At 35.7% G+C, this 22,994-nt stretch overlaps 1 protein-coding gene and 1 non-coding gene across 2 annotated transcripts; one reads left to right on the top strand and one right to left on the bottom strand.

Moving 5' to 3' along the window:
- Positions 1–317: 317 nt before the first annotated feature.
- LOC107768141 (2-hydroxyisoflavanone dehydratase-like) lies at positions 318–1,582 on the top strand. Its single transcript, NM_001324968.1, is given in 1 exon segment — positions 318–1,582. A coding segment is annotated over 1 exon segment (966 nt). The 5' UTR covers positions 318–399; the 3' UTR covers positions 1,366–1,582.
- A 20,024-nt stretch (positions 1,583–21,606) lies between these two features.
- Positions 21,607–21,678, bottom strand: TRNAW-CCA (transfer RNA tryptophan (anticodon CCA)). Its single transcript has one exon. It is a non-coding gene; the product is annotated as a tRNA-Trp (tRNA).
- Positions 21,679–22,994: the final 1,316 nt, after the last annotated feature.

The raw sequence follows: 22,994 nt of genomic DNA, 5'->3' as shown, positions 1-22,994 counted from the left end.
AAAACTTGACCAAATACCTCAAGTTAGGAAAAAAAATGATTTTGAGAAAAAAAAAAAGAAAAGAAAAAAAAAAAGGACTTTTTGGCCTCTTGGCCAAATAGCTATAAAGGAGTAAAAAGTGAGAAAGCGAAGTTTGAAATCTTGTTAAGATATGTGGCTTCGAGAAGGTTGCGTACTAAACGCGCTTTTGCCGAAGTGTTGACGGGTACTAAAAGCTGCTTCACCACTTGTTACCGACACCGACGAAAAAGATAGGAAACAAATCTCTATATCTGAATCCCACTATATAAATCCACAAACACTCTATTCCATCTGCAACACAAGATTTAACATTTCATTCCCATAATCTCTTTGTGCATACTCTGTTCTGTTCCTAGTATTTCTCTGTGTTTCTCCAATATGACGTTTTCCGAAAACGACGATGAGGAGGTGATCACTGATTTCCACCCTTACTACCGACTCTATAAAAACGGCCGAGTCCATCGTTTTTACGAACTTTACGGCATAGTTGAAGTTCCTCCCTCGTTAGAAGATCCAGACACCGGCGTTTCATCCAAAGACGTGACCATTTCCCCTCATATCTCCGCCAGACTTTACCTTCCCAAAAACACTATCGCCGATCAAAAGCTACCCGTCTTAGTTTACTACCACGGCGGAGGACTAGTTGCCGGATCCGCCTTCTTCCAAACGGAACACCGTTACCTCAACCATTTGGTTTCTGAATCAAAATGCATTGCTATTTCTGTGAATTATCGCCTTGCCCCAGAACATGACCTGCCCACACTTTATCAAGACTGCTGGGATGCCCTTCAGTGGGTGGCTTCACACGCCGCCGGTAAAGACGCCGAACCATGGATAGCAAACCATGGTGATTTTAACAGATTATTCATAGCCGGGGATAGTGCTGGGGGTAATATTGTCTTTAACATGACCATGAGAGCTGGTAGGGAGAGCTTAAATGGAGGCGTGAAACTCGTCGGTGCTATCTTTGCTTTCCCTTTCTTCTTGATCCCATCTGTCGAAAACATTGAGGGGTCTTTGATTTACAAGCTTTGGAATACTATTTGTCCACCATCTGAACAGGGAATTAATAGCCCAATGGTTAATCCAGTTTCAGAAATATGCCCAAGCTTGTCTGAGTTAGGTTGCTCAAGGCTTTTCGTGTGTGCAGGAAAGAAAGATGAGCTTGTCCCAAGTGAAATTGTGAGTCGATTCGCTGAAGCTGTGAAGAACAGTGGATGGAAAGGTGAATTAGAGTTCATTGAGGTTGAAGGTGAAGGTCATTGCTTTCAGGCTGCTAATCCTGAAGCTGAGAAATCTAAAGATCTGATCAAGCGCATGGCTTCTTTCATCCAACGCAAGTGATTACAATTCTGCAATTAGAGCTCTTAGTAATTATTATTAGATCTTCTAATCTTAAATTAGGCGATGAGTATATATTTGAAGCATATTTTTGAGTGGATATGTTATTAGAACTGATTTACTGTATCCTAGGAGCGTTAAAATTTATTATAGTTTACGCTAAACTAATAGATGTATGATATGTTCTATACATGAATTTCAAGCATTTAATCATTGTTAAATATATGCATTCTCACTTATTGAATCATTACTAATAATACTCCATCTGTCTCATAATATGTGTCGTGATTCTCTTGTGCACGCCCCTTAAAAAAGGATAGTTTTTAACTATTTTACTCTTATTAAATATTTTCTCAATTTATGTGTCATCTCCATCAATAACATTATCCATATTTTTACTAAATGTGAATACAATTGATTTGCTTTATAAAATATATGAAGAGAGACCCTGGATAATTAACAAATCAGTAATACAAACTCTTCCAACTGATAAACGACATTCATCTTTCCTTCAAACAAAAATTCAAACGTGTATTGAATCTTCAACAATATTGAGTTTTCGCTTCATCTCCATTTTCTTTATATTCTTTCATTACGTGTACTCTAGCAGAACTTCAAAAGTTTGAATATACTTTATAAAGAACTTTGATATTTAAAATATTGATTGCATCAGTGTAAACATGATTAAAGTATTTAATTACAAGGTAGACTTCTTGGTATTTGAATAAAATTATCCATAAGTAATGTGCTTGTAATCTTCTAAGATAATTAATTATTGAGGGTAAAAAAGGAAAAATATAATATATTTTGTCTTGAACTTCTAAAATGACGAATAATTTGAGATAAATATTTTTAGTAACCACGACACATATTATGAGATGGAGGGAGTAATTAATATGGTTTGGTGTAAGTAAACATCCGATGCAAGCAAGCATTTATCGTCCAACGCAAGTGATTAGTGTTTTTAAGTTAGAGCTTGTTTTCTGGGAATTATTAGCAGATCTTACTCATCTATCTTTGTGTAACGACCCGACTTGTCGTTTTAATAATTAACGTCCCGTTCAGTGACTTAAGGTCTCGAGTAGCTTCGCAATATGTATTATGACCCACGGATATGGTCGAGTTTGATTTACTGAAGATTCGGAATTTAAGGAAAAGAACAATCCTTATTTAGAAGCTTAAATGAAAATAGTTGATCGGAGAGTTGACTTTTGAGCAAACGACTCCGGAATGGAATTTTGATGATGTCAATAGCTCCGTATGGTAATTATGGACTTAGGTGTGTGTCCGAAAAATTATTCGGAGGTCTGTAGAGGAATTTGGCTTGAAATGGCGAAAGATAAATTTTTGAGAAGTTTGACCGGGGGTTAACTTTTTGATATCGGGGTCGGAATCTGATTCTGGAAATTTGAATAGCTTTGTTATGTCATTTATGATTTGTGTGAAAATTTGAAGTCATTCCGGATTAATTTCATAGATCCCGGCGTCGTTTGTGGAAACTTAAAATTTCAAAGTTCATTAGGTTTGAATTGGGGTATGATTCGTGGTTTTAGCGTTGTTTGAGGTGATTTGAGGGTTCGACTAAGTTCATATGATGTTATGAGACTTGATGATATGTTTGGTTGAGGTCCCGGGGGGCTCGGGTGAGTTAGGGGGTGGGGGTGGGGTGGGGTTAACGGATCATTTTTGACCTTGGTGAGATTGCTGATATTTGTTGCTGCATTCTTCTGGTTTCCTTCTTCGCGTTCGCGAGTGCGACCTCGTGTTTGCGAAGGGGAATTTGAGGCAGGCAAGATTTGCCCTTCGTGTCCGCGAGTGAGGTCTCGCGTTCGCGAAGAGGATCTGGTGTTAAAGCTTCGCGTTCGCGAAGAAGAGAATTCAATTGGGGACCCTAGGTCCTTGTTCTACGCGTTCACGAGGTGGTGGTCGCGTTCGCAAAGGTATGAGCTGGTAAAGCTTCGCGTTCACGAAGCCAGTGTCACGTTCGCGAAGGGTGAGATTTGTAAAAATTCACGTTCGCGAAGGGTTAAATACTGGCAGTCAAGTTTGTGCTTCGGGAACGCGAAGCAATGGTCGCGAACGCGAAGAAGGCCTATCTTGGCAGAATTAAAAGTCCCAAAACGAGGGTTTTGAGTTCATAACACAAAATTAAATTTGGAGAAGGCAATTTTTGGAGAGATTCTTGCGTGGGTATTTGGGGTAAGTGATTCTTATCCAGTTTTGATTAATTTCCATATTTATGCCTTTGAATCCATCATTTAATTCAGATTTAAACGGAGGAAATCAAGATTTTTGTAAAATCTTCCAATAAACGAAAATTTAAGATTTGGAGGTCGAGTTGTTATTGGAATTCGATAAAATTGGTATGGTTGAACTCGTATCGGAATGGGTGTTCGGATGTTATAAAAATTATGTCAGGTTCCAAGAGGCGAGCCCCGCGTTGACTTTTGTTGACTTTTTGGAATAAATTTTTAAGTCGACGTATTATTATCCGGAATTATTTTTGATGAATTTTAATAAAGTTATACAATTAATTTGGATGGATTTGAGCGGTCCGGAGGTCAATTCAAGCAAAAAGGAGATTTTGGAGTATCGGCATAACTTCAAAAAGGTAAGTGTCTTCCTTAACCTCGAGTGGGGGAATTACCCCTTAGGCATCGAGTCTTATGTGCCATTTGTGAAATGTAAAAAAATCGTGTACGCGAGGTGACGAGTACGTACTCGGGCTTATATGTGCAAAGTTCATTGAGTTAAAGTCTTGGGAATATTGTGTAGTAATTTGGATAATTGTTAGTATTTATTAAATCATCTATTTGCCATGCCTAAATCCTTGTTGTTGAATTTGTTTTTATATGACAATTTGATGTGATTGTTACTTGAAAACTTATGTAATTTCGTGAGTATTGTTGGTTTGATATTTCTTGGAATTAAATTTCAATAAGAATTTTCCCTATGCAAATAATTAATTAAGCAAGTTTAAAAAGAAGTGTTAATATAATTATCTAAATTTGGATTAATGAAGGCTTTGCTTTATGCTGAGTAATTTCTATCTCTGTTGATTATTTTTTTGGGGTGTTATATACATTGTGTGGAGCCTTCGGCTATTTGTTGTGAAATTAATTGATTTGGTCGTATCTTTGGAATTTTGGTTGTGGCCATTGGGCAAATTGTGATATGAATTGATTTTGTTATGTTGCCGTGTAAATTATTGTGTTGTGTGAGTTATTATTTTGAGGATATAAGGGTGGCATTTCACCATTGTTATTATGTGGGTATAAGGGTGGCATTTCACCGTTGTTGTGTTTGTTGGAATATTGTCTGGGCGGAGCGATAAGGGTGGCTATAGGAGAGATAATGGTGGCAATAGGAGCGATAAGGGTTGCTATTGATATTGTCAGGGCGGAGGGACAATGGAGGCTATTATAGGAGTGATAAGGGCGGTTATAAGAGAGATAAGGGTGGATATTATCAGGGACAATATGTGATGATGTGGAGTTGTGGTGTTGGTAATTTTCATGTGATGTTGTGATTTTCTTGTGTTTATTTTTATACCTTGTGCAATTTGTCTTGTTGTTGGTAAATTGATTACAATCTGATTTATATTGAAATTGAGAGCATGTGGCTATTGCTAGGCGGATTATAAAATAAAATGTGGGCACGAGGTGCCGTGAGTAAATAATGAGAATATTGACACGTGGATTGTCTGTGCAGTTGTGATATAAATGTGGGCACGAGGTGCTGTGATTAAATGATAATGATATTTGGCACGTGAATTGTCCGTGCAGTTGTGATATGAAATGAGGGCACGAGGTGCCGGGGAAATATGATGATTTAATTATGAGCACGAGGTGTCGTGAAAATATAAAAAATGGGTTGAGACCCGTATTTACGAAAAATATAAAAATGGGTTGAGACCCGTATTTTTATGATTATGAAATGAGGTGTCACATGGTGACTTTTTAATTGAACGAATTATATTCAAAATATTTATTTAGAAGGATTTTTATTTAAAGAGTATTATATGAAAGAATTGTATTTGAAAGATATTTATTTGAGGAAATTATATTTGAAGAGATTTATTGAAAGAATTATATTTAAAAGATAATTATTTGAGAAAATTATATTTGAAAGAGAGTTATTTGGAAGAATTATATGTGAAAGACAATTATTTGAAGGACTTGATTTAATTGGGTGTAATTGTATTTATTAATGGTGTTCTTGTTGTCTTGTTGTGCATATCACTGGTTATTTTATGTTGCCCTTATTATTATCTGTTTCCTATTATTTTGTATATTATATTGCACATGCTATTAGACTAGTGAGTGTCTTGACTGTACCTCATCTTTACTTCACTGAGGTTAGTCTTGATACTTACTGGGTACCGACCGTGGTGTACTCATACTACACTTCTGTACATTTTTGTGCAGATCCAGGTATTGGAGATATCGGACTTGAGCAGAGTTAAAGCGGGATCGTAAGGATTCAAGGTAGAGCTGCTTGGTCATCGCAGTCCCTTGGAGTCTTTTCATTTCATTGTACTGTTAATTTTCAATCAAATAGTATTGTATATTCGGTCCACGAGATCATTCCATATATTCAGTTAGAGTTCGCGACTCAGTACTACCAGTCTTGGGAGGTTGTATATTCATATTTGTTCCATTGTTAGTTTTGATTACTTATTTAATTCAAAAAAATGACTTCAAAATGTAATTGAAATCGGCTTACCTAGTATTAGAGACTAGGTGCCATCACGACGCCAATGGTGGAATTTTGGGTCGTGACACTTTGTTGTCCCCCAAGCTAAGGTGTCATATGTGAATTAGATAGTTACTGCAGGGTGAATAAAAGTCGAATTTCATGTTTTACGTGCTGGATTGTCATATCAGTTATACGTGTTGTCTCTCTTCATGAGAGTGTAGTGGGGGTAGGATTGGGTAGGTAGATGTTTTGAAGGATTACCAACTTCAATAGGCTGCTTAAAGGTTAGATGTTTGGTTAACTTGTCTAGTTGATGGTAGGCTAGAAACTCGTGTTTTAGTCATAGTTTACACTATAAATAGTGCATTTTACGTGTGTTTGAGCTTAAATGATAGCGAATTGTACTTATTTCGTGTTTTATGCCATGCAGGAGTTGATTCCGAGTTAAAAAGATGAATTGGAGCTAAATCGAATAATTTGGAGCTTTAAAGTCTGAGTAAAAGCCCAAGGAATTAAATCGGAATCGCGTTGAGGGGTCGAGGACCAAGTCTGGATGTCAAAAAATGGACGAAACGATACACTCTGAGAAAAATACACAGCCGCACCACATGGGGTGCCGCGAGATACGGCGCAGAAGTGCATATTGGGTATGACAGGCGTTTTGCATGCCCTTGGAAAATCCCCACACACGCGACGTAGGGCATGACGTGCCAGTGCAATATTCTTAGAGTTTTTTCTGTTTCGGCCTGGAAAGAGTAATTTTGACCGGACCCACTTCTATACAGTATAAATACACCAAAAATACATTTTTAAAAGGGACTTTTGACCTACGAAAGATTGGAGAAGCAACTAAGGCAAGAAGACACAAGAATTCATCATGATTTCACCAACAATCGTGCAATACGGGAGTTTGTATCGAATCATTAGCATTGATATTTTCTATGTTTTAAACCTTATTGAGATGACTTCTTCCATTGCTATGGAATAATTTTCATTAGGGTGTTGACAGATACGGTATTTTTGATAACTTGATTAGGGATTCGATTCTTGATAATTGTTGGAATTAATTGATGGAGTTTAATTCGTATTGTGGAGTTATTTCTTATTTTGCTTAATTGAAAGAGGAGCTTGATATTGAATTTCTTTACATCTTATGCTCTAGTTTAAATTCGTGATTCAAGTAGGTAATCGAAAAAGCTTCTTGAATTATTAATCGAACTAGAAAATAGAGAAATATGCGTGAGAAGTTACCCTTTAGATCATAACCATCATTTTATTGTTGCAATTATTTACCGTACTTCAATTGGATTAATTACTGAAATTAACGTTTAATCAAAAGAGGACCATTAACTTCAAGTGTAATCTAATTATCTGTTGAATTCGTGAGAATCAATAGTATTATAGAGTTAACTAACTCAAGAATTGGATATCGAGTCAATTATCTTGCACCTATCTAGTCAATTACCCTTATTTCTCTCATTGTTATTTCTTTGTTGCTCATCTGTTGTCCTTTGTGATAAATAGTTAATTGCTTAATTTTTAGTAGTTAATCATAGTAATAGTAATCAAATCAAGCGTTACTTTTCCTGGATAGTCATCAACTAAAGATTATTCGAACACTGTTTAAATACAATCTATGTGGAGTGATGGTAGGCTATAATCTTGTGTTTTAGTCGCTTATTACATTCTAATTTACTGCACTTTAATTGAGTTTGAGCGTTAATTGCTAGTATTTTGTACTAATTATGTGTTTTATGCCATGTAGGAGTGATTCTGAGCTATGTAGATGTTATGAAACTAATTCGAGCTAATTGGAGCTTTGAAGTCCGAGTAAAAGCCCAAAGGAATAATCCGAAATCGTGTTCGGAGGTCGAGGATCACTTCTGGGCGTCAAAATTTGAGGAAGAATAATCTGCTAAAAAAATGCACTAGTGTGGCGCACAATGCGACACATCAGTGTAAAAATCTGTCAAAAAATAGCAAACTTCAGAGACTGGGTTTTTGGGGTCTGTCAGGAAAAAGCACTAATGCTACACATAGTGCGATGCATGAAAAGCAATAAGTTTGCAAGTTTTCCTAATTCGGCTAAGAAAGGGTGATTTTGTTTGGGCCCGACCCTACTTGGTATAAATACATGGAAAATTTTTATTTTCTGAACTTTTGACACATCTAAGACCTAAGGAGGCTAGAGAGAAGGTGGAGAAGTCAAAACACAAGGAATTCATCATTCAATCCTCACTCAAGACAATAGTTTGGATCATTTAATGCTTTTCTTTATATTTGTGATGAATTACTCCATATCTATAGAGTAGTTCTCTTTATGGATTGATGGATTTGGTGTTTTGATGATTGTTTGTGGATATTAACTCTAGTTTTTATTTATTGAATTATTTTGGGTGATTTAATTATTGCATCTATATTCACACATGTAATCGAGAGAGGCAAAACTTGTGATGTTTTTGCATCATCTTGTTGGTTGAATTCATTGATTATTCTTAGTAATCGAAAGAGGCTAGTTGAATTATTGTTTAGACCTAGTTAGGAGGATAATCGAAAGAGGTTCTCCTAAAGACCAGTCCACTACGAATTCGTGCATATCTTCACCGAGCATAAATTGGTTCATATTGTGAGATTGAAACTTAATCGAGAGAGGAGTTTCTACTAAATGTTTGAACTAATAATTGAGTGAATTCGGGAGACTCACTTGAACATTAGAAGTAAATTAACGAGAATTAAATCCCAAGCAATTATCTTGCAATTATCCAATCAACCCCTATTTTCTCATATTGATATCTTCTTTGCTTAATTTTGTTCAATTGTCATTAGTCAATTAGTTTTAGAGTATTAGTTAATTTTAGTTCTTAATCATATAATCTCAATTGGTGATCATCTTGGATAGCAATCTAGCTACAAGCTACGAAAATACTGTTTAACTCCAATCCCTGTGGATACGATAATTTTAATACTATCTTTGACTAGCGAGCATATTTAGGTGTGTGTTTTGAGCTCGTCAAATTTTGGCGCCGTTGTTGGGGATTGGCAATCAATAGTGTTGGAAATAGTTTGTAGTGCTAATTCAGGAATTTTTCTTTTTATTTTATTTTTCTCTTTTTACGCTTGGTGTTCCTTGACTGAAGTGCATGCTACAGATTAGATTGGCGCATGATTCGATCCTTCGGGAAGGAACTGATACCTTACGATCTAGAAGTTGAGAAGATTCTGGGACTGCTGAGGAAAGAAATAACCCTCCCCGAGAATACAAAGAAGGTTGGGAAATCCTCAATCAAAGAGGTTATGGCGAGAGATGAGGATAATATTGATTTGTCTCCAAGAGAGGCAACCTAGCAAAGAGAAAAAACTGCACGAGATGAAGAAGAGACAACTTTTCAAAATGCACAACTTGTCTTCGAGGAGGAGAGGGCTCGAAGAATGGCTTAGAATCGACCTGTGGGGGCAGACCAATTTGGAAATATAGCTCCCGGTGCTGGGAGACCGCTTGGAGATTATGTTAGACCGGTCTATAACCAAGGCTTATCGAGTGTGAGACCACCTCTTATTGCAGCAAACAATTTTGAGCTGAAGCAAGGGTTACTTTAAACCCTCCAAAACAGCTGTGTCTATAGAGGAAAGATGAACGAAGATCCAAACAATCATCTGATGGACTTCGAGGAGATTATGAACACCTTCAAATATAATGGTGTGTCACAAGATGTAGTGTACTTAAGAGCGTTACCCTTCACTCTCAAAGACGATGCAAAGCAATGGCTTCGAAGCTTGCCTAATGGATCAATTAGAACATGGGATGAAATGACCAGAAAATTTCTTGACAAATATTTCTCATCAGCTAAGATGGGCAAGTTTAGAAGGGAGATTCATAACTTTTGTCAGAACAAGACTAAAACTGTGTTTGGAGCTTGGGAGAGGTTCAAAGAAATAGTGCATAAGTGTCAGCATAGTGGAATAGAACTCTAGATGCAACTCCAGGATTTGTGGGATGGATTGACACCAACTTCACACAGAACATTGAGCAACGCAGCTGGAGGTCCGTTGATGAAAAGAATCTAGAAGAGATATTCACTATTCTAGATGAGTTGTCTGAGGATACAAATCAGTGGACATCTGAAGTTACTGAAAGAAGTAAAATGACTAGTGTTCACCAAGTTGACACTAACACATCTGTGCAGGTACAACTTGATGCCATGGCAAAAGAAATAAGGAAGCTAACTTTAGCTTCAATACATAGTGAGCTTCCTGCAACATGTGACATATGTGGAAGAGGACACCCTACTCATGAGTGTCAAGCCTCGATCGAGGAAGTTAATATTGTTGGTAATTACAACTTCAATGCAATTGGTCAGAAGCACCCCAGTTTTTCATGGAGTTCACCTGGGGGTTCAACAAATGCATGGCAACAAAATAACTTCAGATTTCAAGGAGCTCCTGGTTTTGTGAATAAGCAGAGGCCACAGTTTTAGTCTCAACAGCCAATTCAGTCTGGGTTAGAAGATCTGATGAAGTCATTCGTTGTCAAGACATATGAGAGATTAGATGCTCATGGTGCAACTATTAAAGAACTTGGGACAGGTTTGTGAAGTTTGGAGAGACAAGTGGGACAAATTGCAACTATATTATCCGAGAGAATCCCAGGTACTCTGCCAGCTGATACTGAAAGGAATCCCAAAAAAATGGTAAATGTTGTGACCTTGAGAAGCGGACAAGTGTTGAAAGATACCACTCCAATTTAGAAAGAAGTTGCGCCTGAAAAGGAAAGTAGGAAGGAGTTGAAAATTGAAGATGATGATAAAACGACTGAGAAGAAGAAAGGCAAAAAGGGAGATGAGAAAAAGAAAAAAGAGGAAACTTCAAGAAAGGATGAGTCCAATGAAGAGAGAAAGCACATGACTGCTTACCTTTTCGCAAAAAGCTCTATAGAGAAAAGCTGGATAAGCAGTTTGAGAGATTTTTAGATATGCTGAGACAGGTTAATGTAAATTTGCCATTCACGGAAGTTCTCTCACAAATGCCAGCTTATGCAAAGTTCTTGAAGGAGATCCTTACAAAGAAGAGGAAGATAGAAGAGACCTCAGTGGTCAAACTTACAGAGTATTGCAGTGCAATATTGCAAAACAAGCTCCCACAAAAGTGTGGAGATCCAAGGAGTTTTACGATACCTTGTTCTTTAGGCACTCTTAACTTTGATAAATCTTTATGTGACTCTGGTGCCTCAATTAATCTAATGCCATTGTCTATTTACAGGAAACTGGAGAAGGAGATTGGAGAGATAAGGTCGGTGCCAATATCTTTGCAGCTGGCAGACCAAACGACTATAACACCCGAGGGGATAGTAGAAGATGTTTTGGTGCGGGTGGATAAGTTCGTATTTCCTTTAGATTTCATAGTGGTAAATATGGAGGAGAACAAGGAGGTCCCTCTCATCATAGGAAGACTAATTTTAGAAATGGGTAGAGCTATACTGGCTATACATGATAGAAAACTCATGCTTAGAGTGGGTGAGGAAACAGTAACTTTTGAGATGGATGTAGCAATTGGAGTAAAAAAGGAGAAGCCAGTTGCAAGTGCTGAGTGGAAGCTGAAGAGTTCAAAAGAGAAGGCTCCAGTGATTGAGAAAGACAAGTGTGAGGCATACCCCAAGAAGGCTGAGAAAACGTTGTCTGCGTGGATGTGTGCACTAGTTCAGGCGCATGGAATGGAGCCCGACTTCGACTTAGACCCCGACTGAAAATTCAGGAAAGTTTTCTTTACCTTATGCTTTTTACTTGTGTGTCATGGGGACATGTTGTGATGACCCAAAATGTCATCTTTAAATTTAATAATTATTTTTGTATTCTAAGACCTCGAAAAACATTATTTATCATTCCTCGACTTGCGTGCATAATTCGTAAAATTTTCCAAAAAGTTTTCAGGTGAAAAATGGATTAAAATGTGAATTAGATGTTTAAAACACAATTGAGTTGACTTTGGTCAACATTTTGAGCAAACAGACTCGGATCAGTATTTTGACAGTTCCGGTAGGTCCGTATTGTGAATTGGGACTTGGGCGTATGCCCGCAATCAAATTCCGAGGTCCCTAGCCCGAGATATGGAATTTTGATGAAAAATTTAAAGTTTAAGTTCAAATAGTGACCGGATGTCAAATTTTATGCAAATGACTCCGGAATAAAATTTTAATGATTCCAACAGCTCTGTATGGTAATTTTGGACTTAGGAGCGTGGTCAGAATTTTATTTGGAAGTCCGTAGTGGAATTAGGCTTGAAATGCCGAAAGTTGAATTTTTGGGAAATTTGACCGAGGGGTTGACTTTTTGATATCGGGGTCAAAATCCGATTCTGAAAATTGGAATACGTTTGTTATGTCATTTATGACTTGTGTGCCAAATTTGAAATCATTCCGAATTGATTTGATGTGTTTCGGCAAGAGATATAAAATTTGAAAGTTCAAAGTTCATAGATTTTGATTTGAGGTGCGATTCGTCGTTTTGATGTTGTTTGAAGCCTCGAATAAGTTCGTATTGTATTTTGGGACATGTTGGTATAATTGGTTAAGGTCCCGAAGGTCTCGGGTGGAATTCGGAAGGTAAACGGAATGGATTTCGGACAAAGAAGGTTGCTGGAAATTTGCAGAAATTTCGCCACAAATTTGCAAAGATTTCGCCAGAAATTTCTGGTGTGTGAAGCCAAATTTGAAAGCTTATATCTCATAATTCATAAGGAATCAGAATATTGTCAAAACATGAAAGTTGTACTCGTTTGTTTCTAGTTTCCAGAAAGTTAAACCATTTATTATTTGGATATTTGTACAGAATGTTATGATGGATTGAATGAAGGCTGGTAGAGCAGTTTCGCCAGAAATACTGATACATGAAGCCGATTTTGGAAGCTTATATCTCGCAATTCATAAAGAATCATAAAAGTTGCAAAACATAAAAGTTGTAGTCGGTTGATTCTAGTTTTCAGAAAGTTAAACCATTTATCATTTAGACATTTGTACATAAATTTATGATCAATTGAAGGAAGGCTGGTAGAGTAGTTTCTGGTGGACTTTTAGTGACGAAAAATGGACTTTTAGTGACGAAAAATAGACTTTTAGTGACGGAAAATGGACTTTTAGTGACGGATTGGCAGAAACTTAAGGACCAAAAATGGTAATTTCATTCATTTCGTTTTGGATTTTTGGAGCACGGTTCTTGGGCGATTTTCACGGGAAAACATTGAGGTAAGTGTTCCTTATCCTATATTAATTTTATTTCATGATTCCATACTCATTTACATCACGAATCCGTGAATTTATGGAAGAAAAATTAAGATTTTTGCAAAATCTTTCAAAAACAAAAATTTAAGATTTGGAGGTCGAGCTATTATCGGATTTTGGTAAAATTGGTATGGGTGGACTCGTAATTGAATGGGTTATCGGATTTTGTAAGTTTCGCCGGATTCCGAGATATGGGCCCCACGGGCTAATTTTGAGCTAATTTCGGATTTTAATGAAAATATAATATTTTCTTATGAAATTGATTACTATAATTTTTGTTGACTGTATCGAATTAATTATGACTCGATACGAGTCGATCGGAGTCGGAAAATCAAGGAAAATCGAGGTAAGTGACTTGTCTAACCTTGTGTGGGGGAAATTTCCCCTAGAATTGATATTAATGTGATTATTGAAATGTGTTAAAAGTCGTGTACACAAGGTGACGAGTGTGTACACGGGCTAAATGTGAAAGATTATATTTTTAAATTGTGTAGATCATTGTTGCGCATTTATTAAATTATTTTATCTTGTTATATTCTTTATCATTGATCTGTGATATATGTTTTAAATTTGTTTGCCTTTTTCTGCTAATTGTTTTACCTGTTTAATTGAAACTTGGTTTCTTTCATATTGTGCATTATTTGAAGGTTGATTTTCTTTAAATTAAATATTATTAATATAAAGTATTTGACATTTTTAATTTTGATATTGAAGCAACGTATTAAAAATTTAGAATATTATTTTCCTGAATTATTTATTCTTGAATATTTTTGCGAGATTTTGTTTCGTTTAAAATTAAAATATTGGGTACTTGAGGTGCAAATTGTGATATATTGTGATATTGATACGCATGCGGTGGTATAAGGTCTGGGTGTTGAAACGCATGCGGTGAGATAAGGGTGGTTTGATACGCGTGGCTAGTAGGGGTGACTACTAGAAGTCATGCGGTGTGATAAGGGTGGCTAAAACGCGGGATGCTATTTCGGGAAAAAATATTTTCTTTAAATAAATTGTGAAGGCTCCCGCGGTGATATAAGAAAATGAGATATTGTGAAATTATTTATAATTTGGGACTACGAGGCGGTACCTCGGTAGTGCCCTTGTTAATATTGATTTATGGCCATAGTTGCCTTCGATTAATTGTTGTGATTTTCATAAAGTTGAAGGAAATTCTGTTTTGATTCCACGAGATATTATTTGCAATTATTTGGTGTCATTAAATGTGACATACTATTTGATTCATTTTCAATGTCATTTTATTTTACTACATTGATAAATATTTTACCATGCCATTATTATATTCCAGTAGGGCCTCACCTGACCTCGTCACTACTCTACCGAGGTTAGGCTTGGCACTTACTGGGTACTGCTGTGGTGTACTCATATTACGCTTCTGCACATCTTTTTGAGTAGATCCAGGTACATCTTACCAGCCTAGACGTCAGTGAGTTACCTACGTATGGAGACCTCGAGGTATATCTGCCAGCGTCCGCAGGCTCCGGTGTCCTCTTCTATCATTTTATGTTGCTTCCTTATATTTTATTTAGACCTTGATATATAGAGACATTGAGAATAAATTCTTAGAAGCTTGTGATTTATTTCTACCGGGTTTTGGGAGTTGAAATTGTTTGAATTATAGTTTATTTATTTCAGATATTTATTATTATTCCGCATTGTTAGGCTTACCTAGTTTTAGAGACTAGGTGCCAGCACAATATCCTACGGAGGGAATTTGGGGTCGTGACACATGTCACAACTTAAAGTGTGGGGTAGGGGGATATTTGTATGTTGTATGTATATGTATTTTAATTTTTGTTAATTTTAGTAGTTAGAGATAGAAAAAATTGAAAAAAAAAACATAAATTTTAAAATTTTCGACTTTTCCCGACGATGGATATCATTCGACGGGTTTCTTGAGGGATTAAAGTCGAGAGAAAAAGACAAAAAGATTTTCTTTTATTAGGTAGTGTAATAATTTTCCCTTGGTGTTTTTTGTGCCGTGGTTCTTTTCTAAGGGTTTTGTTTGAACCGGGTGTAGTTAGTTTTTGTTTTTAGAAGTAGGAAACCTTGTGCTATGATTTGAAATGGAAGCAATATCTCTGGACACGATCATGTCTTGAGAATAATGAGTGCTTTGGTTGTGACGCTTAGGCTCAAACTTTGACTCTTGTATAAGTGCCTTATATTGTATAATCTTAACATTGCTTAACTCTAGAGTGTCTTGATGAATCCAATCTTGAGTGAGTTATGTGCCATGTGTGTGTGAGGTTTAGTGTATTCTGTGCATTGCATTTGATGTCTAGAACTTGCCCCGTGTGTTTGCAAAGAGAAATAGTAGTTTGTTCAGTATTGGAAGTGATATAGGCGTTTCTTTGTTGATCCAGCTATATAGTTTACCCACCTACTTGTGATGTATCGTAGTTAACCCCATTGAGCCTGTAATCCTGTTTTTTGAGCATCCACATTACAAGCCTTACCCATTTGTTTGAATTGACCATTTATTTGAACCATTTACCTCTCTTGAGCACTTGATATAGTATGAATTTTGTAAAAGTTGAAGTGTGGGGTGGTTGTTTTGGCTTTTGAGTAGAACTATTGAAATAAGGAAGAAGGTGCACTAAATTGAAAAAGTAAGAGCCACTTGAATTGAAAAAGAAAAAGAAACATTTTTGTAGTTGTATGATTGTGAAAAATGATCTTTGATAAGTGGTAACTCTTGATGTAATTGTGCTTAAAGAAGAAGGGAGTTAATACATATTGATGTTAAGGGGGAGTATGGTTTGACATAAGTGTGGGGTTTTGAATGTTAAATTGTATGTATTAAAATTCTTAGGGAGGTATAGTCATTCTTATATCCAAATATATCCTACCCGTCCCGTAGCCTACATTACAACCAATTAAAGTTCTACTTGATCCTTGACTGAATAAGCTTAATTAGTAGAGTAGTACACTACGAGCAAGCTTATGGTTCATCTTTTGTGGCATATGAATGTTGTTTCTGAGAGTGAGTGAGTTCTTTCTATCTTGAGTTCCTGATTGTTCTAAATTTTTATGGTGTGTGAAATTACTCTCTTTTGTTGTGTGAGGGCACTTGATTTATGAAGGAAAGGTAATGTCGTTGACCGCTATGTTAGAGTAAGGGAGTAAGTTGTGAATAATGCGTGGTTTTTTTGAGTCAATTCTTGAGGTGAAGATGTTACACTATTGTGCTTAGTCTATTTTAAATATTCTTGGTGTAATGAGTTAGGAAAGTTGCTTAGTAAGGTTGTATCTATATAAAGTGTGGTGTGATTGCTCAAGGACGAGCAATGGTTTAAGTGTGGGGTGTAGATGGTAGGCTATAATCTTGTGTTTTAGTCGCTTATTACATTCCAATTTACTGCACTTTAATTGAGTTTGTACGTTAATTGCTAGTGTTTTGCACTAATTATGTATTTTATGCCTTGTAGGAGTGATTCTGAGATATGTAGATGTTATGGAACTAATTCGAGCTTTAAAGTCTTGGTAAAAGCCCAAAGGAATAAGCCGGAATCGTGTTCGGGGGTCTAGGATCACTTCTGGGTGTCAAAATTCAAGGAAGAATAATCTGCTGAAAAAATGCACTGGTGCGGCGCACTGGACGACGCATTAGTGTAAACATCTGTCAGAAAATAGCAAACTTTAGAGACTGGGTTTTTGGGGTCTGTCAGGAAAAAGCACTAACGCTACGCACCCTGCTACGCACAGTGCGACGCATGAAAAGCAATAAGCTTGCAAGTTTTTCTATTTCGGCTAGGAAATGGTAATTTCGTTTGGGCCCGACCCTACTTAGTATAAATACATGAAAAAACGGTATTTTATGGACTTTTGACATATCTAAGACCTAAGGAGGCTAGAGAGAAGGTGGAGAAGTCAAAACACAAGGAATTCATCATTCAATCCTCACTCAAGACAAGAGTTTGGATCGTTTAATGCTTTTCTTTATATTTGTGATGAATTACTCCATATCCATGGAGTAGTTCTTTTTAGGGATTGATGGATTTGGTATTTTGATGATTGTTTGTGGATATTAACTCTAGTTTTTATGTATTGAATTATTTTGGGTGATTTAATTATTGCATCTATATTTACATGTTCATGTAATCGAGAAAGGCATAACTTGTGATGTTTTTGCATCATCTTGTTGGTTGAATTCATTGATTTTTCTTAGTAATCGAAAAAGTTTAGTTGATCTATTGTTTAGACCTAGTTAGGAGGATAATCGAAAGAGGTTCTCCTAAAGACCAGTCCACTACGAATTCGTGCATATCTTCACCGAGCATAAATTGGTTCATATTGTGAAGTTGGGACTTAATCGAGAGAGGGGTTTCTACTAAATGTTTGAACTAATAATTGAGTGAATTCGGGAGACTCACTTGAATATTAGAAGTAAATTAACAAGAGTTAAATCCCAAACAATTATTTTTTACCTTTCCAATCAACCACTATTTTCTCTTATTGATATCTTCTTTGCTTAATTTTGTTCAATTGTCATTAGTCAATTAGATCTAGAGTCTTAGTTAATTTTAGTTCTTAATTATATAATCTCAATTGTTGATCATCTTGGATAGCAATCTAGCTACAAGCTACGAAAATACGGTTTAACTCCAACCCCTGTAGATACGATAATTTTTTATACTATCTTTGACTAGCGAACATATTTAGGTATGTGTTTTGAGCTCGTCATGGAGACGATAATTAAAATATACTATCTTTGACTAGCGAGCAATAACTTTGTATTGTGTTTTGCGCTCGTCACTTGTTTCGCTGGTCTAACATTACTGATGTTTGGCTAAAAATCCATATTTTTGCATGTAATTTAGCTTGCATTATACCTCAATTTTGTTAATTTTCGTGTGAATATTTGTGACTCGAGCTTAATAATGTTATTTATATGTGTAGGAGACAATTGGAAGTGATTTGAAAAGTTTCCATGAAAGTGAAGTACAAAAAAAGAAAGAATCTAGATGAAGTATAAATTTGGTGCCCAGGACCCGGACAGCAAAGTGAGGGTCACTTCGCGAGACCGGGACCGGAGCAGAACAGACCAGAAAATTTCCGGACAGCAAAGCTAGGGTCACTTTACGAGACCGGGACCGGAGCACAAAATTTCAGCTTCTCCTAGCCGAATTAGGAGAAGCCCAATTCGCCTCAACAAACCCTAGCTGCTATAAATACATCAAGAAAATATGCTTTTAAGGGAGAGACACCACTTTGGAAGGAGAGAAGACTTTGGGAATATTATTTGGAGGCAAGAACATCACGTGACATAACTTTTGGAGGAGAAAATCATCGAGTTCTTCATTTCTTGGAAAATTGTTACTACGAACATGAGTGGCTAAGCACTCTAGTTTCTAGGGTTGTGGTTGACATGATTATTAACGTTTATTAATTACATCTTTGTTAATTCGAATTATCATCTTGTGTTTGTTTCTTTAATTCTAGTTTTCACTTATAAATTGTTGTAGCTACCAATTCACCCTACTATCTATGCTATGCTTGGAAAAGTCATGTTTAGACTAGAGTAGAATTAAAGAGGGCTTGTTTCTGAACCCGTGGCTCGGGGAAAGATTTCGCGGTTAGGATATGAATATACCTAACGGTCTTGCTTAGTTAAATGCCGTATTATATTCGTTCATGATAGACTCAATACCATAGGAATATAGGATTGACATATCGTGGATAGGCGAGTAGTATTGTGGGAACATGCTATTCATATAAACGATCCGGTCAATTAGCAACTATAGAAAAGCTGGATTAACAAGTGCGATTATTGAACTTAAGAGGATTGATAAACCAACCACAACCCTGGAATCTTCATCTCCTCTGAATTACAATCTCATCATACACATTTGCATTCTTGATAAATTAGTTGTTACTTGTTTAATTTCCGCAATAGTAGATTAATAGAAAAATATCACTCTTGATTATCTTGGACAATTAGCTGATTTTAGTTTCTTTAGTTAACAATTGATCTAAGTATTTGTGGGTTCAACATCCGACTTTCGAGTCACTTTATTACTTGGCGGTCACGTATACTTGTGTGTACTTGGGGAACCAACAGTTACTATTGTAAATAACTCTGATGTTTTTTTGGACTTTGTCAGCTATCTAGTTTTGTAGCACTTAATTGTGAATGAGCTGTCAAACTCACCTCTTTTGTAACTTTTTTGCATCTTCTTGATGTCTTTTATGATATATTCTACTTACTTCATAAAAATAAAAGGATTGGGGTAGGTTGACGGCCAGAGTAAAAATAGTCTAACTATGATGAAATCTCTTATACCAAATAGAAGGGACATAAATTGAGTGGAGTGGACATAGAGGATTTATATGACAGGTTCCCACAAATATGAAGGCATAGTTGATTGATACGTTGCTTTCTGTCTTGTGTGAGGACATGGCTCCTGATATTTGGTTAACATGTTTCTGTCCTGCCAGTTCAATCGTCCTTTCTTTTCTTATTCCATTCTTACGGCACTTGAATTCATTGCTGCAGAAGAATGTAGCTTTCTTCCTGTCATGTTTCGTGGATTCACATCATATTTAATTTGAATGATTCTCTTATTTCCTTCCATCCTTGCTTTAGCTTGGTTGGTTCCGGAATGATCCACATGATTAATGCTAGATTCCTTTTGATACTTGTTTCCTGTTACGTACGAGATTATTTAGCTTCATTTCTTTTATGTGTATTTGCTACTTATTAATTTAGAAGAGGGGATCTAAAGAGGGTACAGCTCATTGATTAATCATTTATCTACGGTTGTTTTGTGGTAGCACTATGTACACCAAAAAGATTTCCTTCTGTTTTGTGCTATTTCAGGCAGTTTGAAAAAGTTAATATTCATACTACTACTCCTTTAACCAAACAAAGGAAATTACATTAGCCTTCTACTTTACTTCCCCTCCTCTTATCCTTCTCTTTTCACCTGACCACACCGAGGAATTTCTGTGTATTTGACTTCTACTATTATGTCGTTTCTAATTTACCCGTGGTAACAGCTTTTGTTATTTTCTGATATGTTTGAGAGGTTGTGGTCTATATGACAGAGTATGGATACAAATTAAAGGATTTTAAACCCTGCATGTTTTATTTACCTCCGAAATTTCTTTTAGGTATACTTAGTGAATTGCTTCTGACGATATTCTGATCATGGTTTCTTTAATGAAGTCCTCGAGTATAAGTTTATGGATTGAAGGAATCTTTTGTTACTGGTTTTTTCTTTTTCTTATGTCTCTATTAAAATGTGTCAAAGTGTGGTTTTTAGGTGTTGGAGTTTCAGCAAAGGAAATGCAGCTGTATATTTGACCTATCATGCAATCTTGCTAGGGTGTTGGAGTTTTGTACCCATGAGACCCCTCAAGCATTATATTCTCTCTGGAGCAGATACAAATTTTCGAAGACTGACTGAAGTTATCAGTCTTTATACTAAACCACTTAATTTCTGTAGCTGATCCTGATCTTTTAGACCGGTTAGTTTCATCACTTATGTAGAACACCTTGAGCCTTTTTCATTTAAACTAGTTTTAGTGTATGCGCGATGCGCGTCTACCTTATATCAATGTGCCCAAACAATTGAGTGACACTATTCATCCATTCCATCACTATTTCATATTATTTTATTATTATTTTTTATTATTTAACCCTTTTAATTTATATATACCTAATTGTGTTTATGTAATATCTTTATAATATTAAAATGCCTGGGAAGGTCCAACTCCAACAGTGAAAATGGTAGTAGATAAAAATCACCGATTTGAACAATTTTTAGGTCGACACAAAAGAATTAAGGACAAAGATGCTTATTTTGCACTCCGTAATGTATTAATAGATTATTTATGGGAGCATACTGGAGGTGGAAGTTGAATATTTAAACTAAATTTTAACCTACATGTAATATGTACTGAATTATCTTGTATCTCAGTAATTACACTTTTATTTAAATTACCCATTAATATGTATAATCTATAATATTTGCATACACATTATATTATTTAAAAATTTATGGTATAAAATAAATTTATTTTAAATGGTTATATAAGAAAGAAATATGAATTATATAGAATGAATATGTAAAAAAGAAAAAAAGATAGGATTTGTTTAATGAAAATAAGAAAATAAATTTCTTCCCGTATGTTTCCAGTAGCATCCCAGGTTTATACCAATCATTGAATACACAATAGGAGTAGTAAAAGAGTAAAAGAGATGGATCTATAAATGGGAAAAAGGGATGGATCCGATCTTGGATCGGGGTAATTGAACCCGACGTGAATCGAACACGCAACCTTCTGATCTGGAGTCAGACGCGCTACCATTGCGCCACGGATCCTGGGTATGAAAGTTTGGCTGCCGAAATTATTTTGTTAAATGGAGATTCTTCTGAACCTTTCTCATGAAACATTGACTTTTTCCATAATTATAATGGGTGTGTTTGGGGTTTGGAGGCTATTCTTCTTACTGAGTACGTACGAAATATATTTCACTGTTCTTCAAGTGCAAAAACAGTGAATAATGCATCCATTGCTACCCCGGAAAGCATATCCTTAAACACACATGACTAAAGGTGGCAAGCTAGCTCAGACCTATCCAACCCGCCTAACTCAATTTTTATCTATCTATAATACATATAAAACTTATTTGCGTCACGGATACTGGACGGAGAAGTTTGGCTGCCAATATTTATTTATACACTAAACCTTTCTCATGAAACATTCACTTTTCCATGGTTACGGGGTGGGTGTGTGTGTTTGGGAATTGGGGAGGGGTAACTCGGTAAGACTCTTCGTAAGTTTAAAAATATCTTATAATTTTGATTTCGATGTTTTGAGATTTTTGTATTTTATACTTACTAATACGTGTAATGCACGTGTACCCGATCTCAATGAGTGTGAATTTATTTAAAATTTATGTTTGAATTATAAAATAAAATTATAAGAACCTAAAGATGATTATGAATATTGATTGTTTATAACTAATTAAATAAATAAAGAAACTATCATAGAAATTCTCAATCATCAATAATAGTTCAACTTAGAATTTATTTCCATTTTATAAGCTTAAAACTTAATATCACAAGTTAACATACTTCTTTTTTATTTGAGGAAGAAAACATAGCTACTTGAAAACTTAAATAGTGCTCAAGGATAGAACTTAAAACATGCAATCACAACAACCGAAGTGCAATAAAAATCCGAAAAAAAAGGATAGTAAACAAGCTGGTGAGAGAATTTAAAACTGAAAGATGGCTCCTTTGTGACATATTTACTCAAGAGAATATCAATTAGAACTAAAAGTGTATATTTGGTTTTCAAGTGTTACTATTCAAGTGGAATTAGTATTTAAATGATCATAGTATTGGGTAACGTCTAAATAATTGGAAATAATTAGCTCTTTGCAATGTGAAATCTATTTTAAGGTGTTGGAACACATGTATCTCATCTTAAATTGAAGGGCATATCCTCTGGAAATTCTTTTACGAAAATTATAGTCATTACTTGTGACATAATAGTGATACTGAATCTAAAATGACCAAATATTTATTATATGCTTTTATCAAGATTCTTCAAAGAGTCGTTATATTACCCCAAACTTCAAAAAATAAATCTTTCTTTTAGAGATATGTAAAGAAAGGTTCGTCGTTAATCC

This window comes from Nicotiana tabacum, chromosome 13 (genome assembly GCF_000715075.1).
Source record: "Nicotiana tabacum cultivar K326 chromosome 13, ASM71507v2, whole genome shotgun sequence".
Classification (NCBI taxonomy): Eukaryota; Viridiplantae; Streptophyta; class Magnoliopsida; order Solanales; family Solanaceae; genus Nicotiana; species Nicotiana tabacum.
Note: the sequence above shows the minus strand (reverse complement) of the source record. Positions and strands in the feature narration are given on the sequence as shown.